The following is a 10000-nucleotide window of genomic DNA, read 5'->3' on the forward strand; positions in this document are numbered from 1 at the left end:
ACCATAGTTAAAGAACAACTGAGAGTATTTTATCTTATTTTATTTTTCAACAGATGACATCAGAAGCTCATGTTGTACTGTGTTTTGTATACACCATGTACAAAACATTGTTTTCTCCCGAATTAAATCTCAGCAAAGGCCCACCCTCAGTCTAATGGGGCTTAACTTTTCGATTTCTTTTTCTCCTTGTACTACTGGGTTTTTTTTTTATTTATTTGGATCTGATGGTTGTGATTGCGAAATACGCTTGTGAGGTTTGGAATTTCACTGACGAGCCCCCTCCCTACACGGGTTGAATATTATTTTACGTCCCTCTTGAAAATATTTCACTCATATGGAGACGTCACCACTGCCGGTGAAGGGCTACATAATGTAGACCTATACTCGGCGCTTATGGCCATCGAGCAGGAAGGGATCTTTATCGTGCCACACCTGCTGTAACACGGGACCTCAGTTTTTGCCGTCTCATCCGAAGGACCGCCCCTATTAGTCGCCTCTTACGACAAGCAAGGGGGTACTGAGGACCTATTCTAACCCGAAACCCCACGGGAATCCCAACACGGACATTGAAAGTTAATGTAAATATATAGTATGTGCATGTATTTTTTATATATGCACATACTATATATTTACATTAACTTCCAGTGCCTGTGCCTCCCTATACTTCATAAAAGGCAGGATGGTTGATCATTTTTCGATGCAAATTTCATTGCTACATGTAAGTCATGACAAAGTCTGAGTCAATCTCACGCTATATTTGTAATATATACAAAACATACAATAAAACATTTACAGGCCCTCCGGACTCCTGGGTTAAATATTTTTAGAAGCCCGATCCCGATTTTACTGGCCACGGGCATCGGGCCACCGGTTAACGTCGAAGACTGTCAGTGTATGCACTTCTGAGGGCAGTGAAGTTTTAAGAACACATCTCGTTTTATACTGTTGCTGAACATTAGAATTTAGCTTAGATATTCAGAACAGGAAATTTTTCTAGATTTCATAGCCCACTATGATACCTTTTCACTAGTATTCAGGTGACCGTTAAGGCCTGTGGGCCTCTTGTTAATTCCTAGATTGCATAATAATTACGAATTATTCCCACGAATCCATATATATTTTGGCATTATGAGCCAATTTAAAGCTGGATCTTCATATTTATTGAAATTCAAACACCTTCTTATAGATTTTCATGATATTATTTGTGTATTTATAATTGATTTACATTGTGAAAAAATACAAACAAACAAATCGTAATACGATTATTATTATATATATATATTTTTTTTTTTGCATCTTCACTCACCTTGAGAATAGTATTTGATGTAAAAAGTATATTTATATAGGTTCCTTATTAAATTATTATGCCCCCCTTCAAAAAAAGGGGGGATATTGCTTTGCACCCGTCATTTGGTCTGTAGACCACATGTTGTCCACTCATCTCGAGAACCATTCACTTGATGTTAATGATTGGTTATGAGTAGAAGAGGACCCCTATTGATTTTCAGGTCCAAAGGTCAAATCACTCTGGATATAGGAAGATACTGTCCTTTCAATATTTTCGGAGAACCTTTTTCTTGACAGACATCAAACTTGGTACACTGGTACATGTAAGGAGTAGATGACCCCTATCGATTTTGAGATGATGTCAAGGGTGAAAATGGACATAGAAAATATACTGACCATTTAATGTCTCGAGAACGCTTTGCTTGACAGATATCAGACTTGGTATACTGGTACATCTAAGGAGTAGATAACCCCCAATGATTTAAGGTCACATGGTCAAAGGTCGAACTGGACATAAGAAAATACTCTTAATTGATACCAAACTTGGTACATTGGTACATACTAAGGAGTAGATGACCCCTTTCGATTTTTAGGTCACATGGTCACTCTGGACATAGGAAGATATTGTCTACTCAATGTCTTGAATTGGTTTGGCACGACTAATCAATTAAATGATGAAGGTTTATACTTCCTTCAAAAGGGAGATTAAAAAAAATGGCAAAAATAGGGTGAGGTCATATCAAAATTTTCTCAAGAACTACTGGGGGTGTATTCATTTGGTCGGGTTTAGAGCTATACGAGTGATCTTAAGTTGCTCATTTTCGGTTCGGGGATCTTCAGTAGATCTCTTTCATCTACTTCTCAAAAAGCAAGTAGAGGCTGGAGATATACTGGCGATATCCTGGACCAGTTGTAGAGATGGGGAAACAAATAGACCCTTGGCCAGAAAAGTTAAAATTAACATGAAAGCTTCCTGACATAGTGCAGATTCAAGTTTGTATCTTTGAAAATCTTCTCAAGAACCACTGGGCTAGAAAAGTTTAAATTTACATGAAAGCTTCTGACATAGAGCAGATTAAAGTTTGTTCAAATCATGCCCCCCTCCCCCTTAGTAGGGTGGGGGCTACAATAGGGTATCAAAGTTATATACATGATGCAGATATTTAGGAAAAGTATTTTAGAATCTTCTTTTCAAGAGCAACAGGACCATGATTAGTCATGTTGATAAGCAAGCATCTCTAGGCAACAATGACTAAAGTTTGTTTAATTTGTAGGGACACGTCTTTAAAAATCTTCATCTCAACAGCAGTGCCATAATTAGTCATAGTGTTATATGCAAGTAACTTCAAGTAGTTCAAATTCAAATTTGCTCATTTCAGCGGCCCCAGGGGTAGGGTGGGGCCACAATAGGAGATCAAAGTAATATATGAGAATATACCAGAAATTAATTTAAACAAATTCTTTTTAAGAGTAGCATACAGGGTCACATTAAATCATGTGCATGTGATGAAATGTAAGAGTTATTTATCTTTGTACACATTTTTTCTATTTAATAAGAGTTATTTGCTCCAGTTTTGGAACTCTTTGAAAGTTGTTTATCTTGCACGTTGCTCCAACGTAAACATATGGTCCCGCCACACACCTTTGTACAATTTTTAGGTCACCCGAGTAAACTCAGGTGACCTATTGCAATTGGTTGTCGTGCGTTAACAATTGAACATTTTTAACTTCTTCTTGATAACTATTCCAATTCTTTTCAAATTTGGTATAGTGATGGGCAATCGGGAAATAATAATTAATCGATTATCGGATTAATCGGATGCACCTTTTTGATTGATTAATCGAAAAATAATCGAATTTTATTCATTTCAAATTTATGGCATAAATATATTAAATTTACTTTATTTTTTACCCTAAATATTAAGTTAATTAGAATAAAATCATAACATTGATTGATTGTGTCTTGTTTAACGTCTCTCCCGAGAGAGAATTTTTCACTCATATGGAGATGTCCAAAGTCATTAGAAATTTGAAGTTAATAATCCCATACTTTTGATTTTGTATTCCCGGGATAGGAATAGATCTCTTGACTTTTGTTGTTGTTCTTGTGGGATCCGGTATAGAATAGAGCCTCTATACCCCTTGCTTGTTGTAAGAGGCAAAATCCGAGGCCCCGGGCTGTGTCACAGCAGGTGTGGCTCAATAAAGATCCCACCCTGCTCAAAGACTGTAAGCGCCGAGCATAGGCCTCAATTTTGCAGCCCTTCACTGGCAATGCTGATGTCTCCATATAAGTGAAAGATTCTCAAGAGGGACATTAAAACAATATTCAATTTTATTGGATGATTCAGCTTCGTCAGCCATTTTGGATTTTAGTTAAGTCGCAGCAGGAATATTCGTATTAGAAAGAAAAAAACCGACGTCGGCGATTTTCGATTTTCAAAATGGCAATCGATTATTCACATTGTTTCAGTTATAGCGACCGACAATCGAAAGTCGGAGATAATCGGTACATTACTAATTTGGTATGAAGCATCTTTGGGACAAAGGGGACATAAATTGTAAATTTCAGAACTCCTGCACCCCTGGGGCCCTAGGGGTGGGGCAAAAACTGCCCAAAATTGACCAATTTTCAAAAATCTTCTTCTCTACAACTGCACATGTGTAAGAAAAACCAAATGCATAGTGATGTAGAGCAGGAAGGCCTCTACCAAAATTATAAATTTCATAATCCCCTGGGTAGGGGTTTTGACCCCTGGGCGGGCCAAATTTAGTATATAGTGTTTATGTGTAAAACACTTAAAAAACATCTTCTTTAGTGCTAATGATACTGAATTAAAACTAATGGATATTTAGAAAGAGCAGGTAGTCTTTTACCAAAATTGTAAATTTGATTATCCCAGGGGTAGGGGTTTGGTATTAGGGTGGGGCCAAAATGGTCAGTTATTAAACGTGTGAACAATAGAAATTTTAAACTTTTTTTATAACCATCATTCCAATTCTGTTCAAATATGGTATGAAGCATCGTTGGAACAAGGGGGACATAAATTGTAAATTTCAGGATTCCTGCACCCGTGGAGCCTTAGGGGTGGGGCAAAAACTTCCCCAAAATTGGCCATTTTTCAAAAATCTTCTCTAGAACCACACATGTTTAAGAAAATCTAAATGCATAGTGATGTAGAGGAGGAAAGCCTCTACCAAAATCATAAATTTCATGATCCCTGGGGTAGGAGTTCTTACCCAAGGGCAGGGCCAAGTTTACTATATAGTGTTTATGTGTAAAACATTTATTATACTTTCATGTAAAATACTCGAACCTGATTGGTCGAGAAGCACTTGAAAAAACATATTGTTGGCCTCTGAGAACAGAAAACACGCGCCCCAGGGTGATAGTATCTAGCAACGGGTAACACTAACAGTACTTGACAACGGGTGATATTATTATAAATATTGCATGTATTTGAGGGTAACATTGAAAATTTCAATGTTAACCTCAAATACATGCAATATTTGTTTTATTATACTCAATGTTATGTAAACTGGAAAGCAGAAAAACTTACGTCTGTTGACATTTGATCAATCACTGTCGTGCGATATTTCGTATTTCTATGCGGGTACTCGCGTTTATTACAAACGCTTAAACGACGTCGTCTAGCAATCTACGGCGAACCGTACGCGCATAAATTTGACGCATGTGATAATTTTTTATAATATCACCCGTTGTTAAGTACTGTTACCCGTTGCTAGATACTATCACCCTGGGGCATGTGTTTTCTGTTCTCAGAGGGTAACAATATGTTTTTTCAAATGGTTCTCGACCAATCAGGTTCAAGTATTTTATATGAAAGTATACTAAAAAAAATTATCACATGCATCAAATTTATGCACTGTAAATTGCTAGACGACGTCGTTTGAGCGTTTGTAATAAACGCGAGTACCCGCATCGAAATACGAAATATCGCATGACAGTGATTGATCAAATGTCAACAGACGTAAGTTTTTCTGCTTTCCAGTTTATATAACATTCAGTATAATAAAACAAATATTGCATGTAGTTGAGGGTAACATTGAAATTTTCACCCCTTGAGAAACCATTGTCAACCTCGGCTGCGCCTCGGTTGACAATGGTTTTCTCGGGGTGAAAATTTTCAATGTTACCCTCAACTACATGCAATATTTATATAATAACGTCTTCTTTAGTACTATTGAAACTAGTGATGGGCAATTGGGAAAAAATAATTAATTGATGATCGGATTAATCGGATGCACCTTTTTGATTGATTAATTGAAAAATAATCGAATTTTATTCATTTCAAATTTATGGCATAAATATATTAAATTTACTTTATTTTTTACCCTAAATATTAAGTTAATTAGAATAAAATCATAACATTGATTGATTGTATCTTGTTTAACGTCTCTCTTGAGAATTTTTCACTCATATGGAGACGTTTAAACTCATTAGAAATTTAAAGTTAATAATCCCATACTTTCGATTTTGTTTTCCCGGGATAGGGATATATCTCTCGACTTTTGTTGTTGTTCTTATGGGATCCGGTATAGAATAGAGCCTCAATACCCCTTGCTTGTTGTAAGAGGCAAAATCCGAGGCCCCAGGCCGTGTCACAGCAGGTGTGGCTCGATAAAGATCCCTCCCCGCTCAAAGACTGTAAGCGCCGAGCATGGGCCTAAATTTTGCAGCCCTTCACTGGCAATGGTGATGTCTCCATATGAGTGAAAGATTCTCAAGAGGGACATTTAAACAATATTCAATTTTATCGGATGATTCAGCTTCATCAGCCATTTTGGATTTTAGTTAAGTTGCGGCAGGAATATTCGTATTGTTAAAAAAAATTACAGACGTCGGCGATTTTCGATTTTCAAAATGGCAATCGATTATTCACATCGTTTCAGTTATAGCGACCGACAATCGAAAGTCGGCGATAATCAGTACATCACTAATTGAAACTAAATGGATATTTAGAAAGAGCAGGTAGTCCTTTACAAAAATTGTAAATTTGATGATCCCAGGGTATGCACTATTGAGGGCAGTGAAGTTTTAAGAACACATCTTGTTTTATACTGTTGCTGAACATTAGAATTTAGCTTAGATATTCAGAACAGGATTTTTTTTTAGATTTCATAGCCCTTGGGAGTAGTGATACTTTTTCACTAGTCAGGTGACCAATAAGGCCGGTGGGCCTCTTGTTTTGGTTACAGTCATTTTCTTCCTGTCCTCGCAAAATCTCTTTTCTGGTTGAAAGCCAGTGAGTATAACAGAACATGATCTGAATTCTGAAGTCATTTGTTCAGAAAGTGCGAGTGTGTTTGGTTATACTTACTGGCTTCTAGCCAGTACAGGAAAGAGATTTTGTGAGGACAGGAAACCAATGACTGTAACCAAAAAATTGCGGGACCACACATTTACGTTGGAGCAATTAATGTGCAAAATAAACAATTTCCAAAGAGTTCCAAAACAGGAGCAAAAAACTCTATAGAAAAAAATGTGAACAAAGATAGATAACTCTTACATTCCATCACAATGTAAATGTTCCAAAGTTGTGTGGATTAAAAAAAATTTCATGCCCCAGCGACTATAGTTAGGGGGCATATTGTTTTGTCCTGTCTGTCAGAAACTTTGACCTTGCTCATAACTTTTGAATGGTAAGTGATAGGGCTCTTATATTTCATATGCATATTCCTTGTGATAAGACCTTTGTTTTTGAACTTGTGACTTTGAAGTTTGACCTACTTTTAAGAAAACCTATCCTATTTAATATCTCCTGAGATATTTAAGGCAGAGCTTTCATATTTGATATATAGATTTCTTATGACAGGACCTTTCATTTTATACCATCTATGAAATTGTGACCTTCACTTCCAGAACAACTAGGTCATGTTAGTCATATTGGTGTTGAGGTATCCCCATTTGTGAATTCAAGTTTGGATATGTTGTAACCCTTTGGGGCCAAAAATTTTCATGGGAATAAAGATAGAATTTTTTTTTTTTAAAATCATGTTAGCTGTACAAATTAAAGCGTGTCCTAAGTGACTCAGGTGAGCAATATAGCCCGTGGGCCTCTTGTTAAAATTTTTATTTTCCTTTCTCAGTGCACTACGATCTTGTACCCCCACACCATTACTGAGGACATGCACTTCTATCAAGAGGTCTCTGTGGGATAGATATCCACCTCCTAGGAAAGGTAAATGTAATTATCATTTGAAATCAATCATCGTTTTCCCCACGGTTTATTTCAGATATTAGTTATAACTATATAGTGTTAATAGATTATACTCCTAATGATACTCTGTATTCATGCATGTGGAGTGATATACTGCTGTGTTATTTATTTCTAGATGAGAATAAGGAAAATGTAGTACATCAAGAGAATGAAGTTCTGCCCAGTGAAGTAAATCTGATGCCCAAAATTGAGGAGTTGAAGCAACCAAAGCAATATGTGCAGATACCCACTTCCCCTAAAAGAACTTGCACATCTAAATCACAAACATTCTACAGCAGCCCTCCCAAACTTCTCCAGGTACAGAAGCAGTGTGGACCTTTCTTCTGTGATCTGTCAGACATTCAAAGTGACGCACAAACTTTGCTGCAGTGTCATGACCAGATGATAGCAGAAGCTAACAGATATATGAAACAAGTGACAACAAAGACAGAGGAATTCTTCCTTGAAGACTTGTACAATTCTGATGGTCTTGACATCCTGAAGAAACAGGACGAGCATGCACAAAGGCTACAGGAACGGGACTCGAGGAGAAGTAAGGAGCAGGATAGTTGGAGGACCCTTTTTCCTGAACAGTCCGAGGTCCAGCCCTCATCACAAGACTCTTCATTATCCTCAGGTTACCAGGGCAGTCAGATACTCAAGGACACTGGGAACTGCAGGACTGAAACAGTAAGTTATTACATTGTATGTAACAGTTGTGTTGCAAGTCTGTTTATACTTTAGAAAACTATGAGCATTCGGAAAGTAAGTTGCTAAAACTCCCTGCTAGTCCCCCCCCCCCCCCCCCCCCCCCCCCAATTGTTGTTGATCAAGTAAAGTAAGCCAATTGTTAAAGAAAGATAAGCTGGTTCATAATTGTTCACTAGCAATCTACGCCAAATTTATAGATGAAAAATTGATTAGAAATTAGTCATAGAGCACAACAAATATCCAAAATCTGCATGCTGAACTACATGTGTCACTCAAACTCGAGCAGACACTAGACTAGTCAATGTTATAGTATGACTGCTCATCTAATTTCAGGTACCAACATATTCAGTAAAAAACCAGTTCCCAGAATTCATGCCTCAATTTCATGATGAGAACTACTATAGGGGAAACCATACAAGCGGAATGTCTAATAAAGTATGGCAAGTTTGAATATTTAAAATTGTATAGAACTTAAACTAAATAAAGCAATACAAGCTGTAACTGATGGTAAATAAATTAAAAGATAAAAGAAAAAATAACATATTTGTGATTGAATTTATATAATTTCATAGAATCAGAGTGATTCTGAAGCAATAAACCCGTCAAATCAACAAATGAGAGGCCCACAGGCCTTATCAGTCACCTGAGTGCTAGTTAAAAGTATCACTACTCCTAAGAGCTATGAAATTGAGAAAAAATTTCCTGTTATGAATATCTAAGCTAAATTGTAATATTCAGCAACAGTATAAAACAAGATGATTTTTAAAACTTCAAACCTCTCAAAAGTGCATACACTGATGAAAGGCTTTACGTATTATAATACATATATTAATATTGATCGATAGATATCATGGCCCCAGGGATAGGTTGGGGCCACAATAAGGGAAGAAAGTTTTACATGAGAATAAATAGAGGAAATCTTTAAAAATCTTCTTCTCAAGAACCAATAAACCAGAAGAGCTGAGATTTACTTGAAAGCTTCCTGACATAGTGCAGATTCAAGTTTGCAAAAATCATGGCCTCCAGGGGTAGGTTGGGGCCACAATACGGACTAAGGTTTTACATGCAAATATATATGGAAAGTCTTCAGATATGGTCCAAGGTAACTCAGGTGAGAGATGTGGCCCTTGGGCCTCTTGTTTTTAAAAATCATAGCCCCCAGGGGTAGGGTGGGGCTACAATACGTGATGAAAGCTTCCTGATGTAGTGCAGGTTCAAGTTTGTTAAAATTATGCCCCCTCCCTCCCGGGGAAGGGTGGGGCCATGATAAGGGATCAAAGTTTTACATACAAATATATAGGGATAATCTTTAAAATTCTTCTTCTCAAGAACCATTGGACCATAGAATTTTACATTTACATGAAAGCTTCCAGACATAGTGCAGATTCCAGTTTGTAAAAATTATGGCCCCCGGGGTAGGTTGGGTCCACAGCAGGAATCAAAAGTTTTACATGAGAATATATATGAAAAATCTTTAAATATGGGCCAAGGTAACTCAGGTGAGCGATGTGGCCCACGGGCCCCTTTTCTTTCACAGATGCAGTTGTAGAGAAGATTTTTGAAAATATGTCAATTTTTGTCAGTTTCTGCCCCACCCCTAAGGCCCCAGGGGTGCAGGAGTCCAGAAATTTACAATTTATGTCCCCCTTGTCCCAAAGATGCTTCATACCAAATTTCAAAAGAATTGGAATGGTAGTTATCAAGAAGTGGAAAATAAAAACGTTAATGGATGGAGCATGACAACCAGTTGCAATAGGGCATCTGAGTTTACTCAGGTTAAA

At 37.1% G+C, this 10000-nt stretch overlaps 1 protein-coding gene across 2 annotated transcripts in view; it reads left to right on the top strand.

Annotated features, from left to right (window-relative positions):
• Positions 1-10000, top strand: part of LOC125645753 (uncharacterized) — a 26308-nt gene that overhangs the window by 15066 nt on the left and 1242 nt on the right. Inside the window, exons 11-13 of one of the 2 annotated variants that reach the window (XM_048871551.2) lie at positions 7399-7490; positions 7645-8198; positions 8553-8654. In XM_048871551.2, the coding sequence (XP_048727508.2) occupies positions 7399-7490; positions 7645-8198; positions 8553-8654 (748 nt within the window). Of the gene's footprint in view, positions 1-7398; positions 7497-7644; positions 8199-8552; positions 8655-10000 lie in introns of both variants that reach the window. The other variant, XM_056140404.1, reaches the window with a different exon arrangement.

This window comes from Ostrea edulis, chromosome 6 (assembly GCF_947568905.1).
Source record: "Ostrea edulis chromosome 6, xbOstEdul1.1, whole genome shotgun sequence".
In the NCBI taxonomy this organism is placed as follows: Eukaryota; Metazoa; Mollusca; class Bivalvia; order Ostreida; family Ostreidae; genus Ostrea; species Ostrea edulis.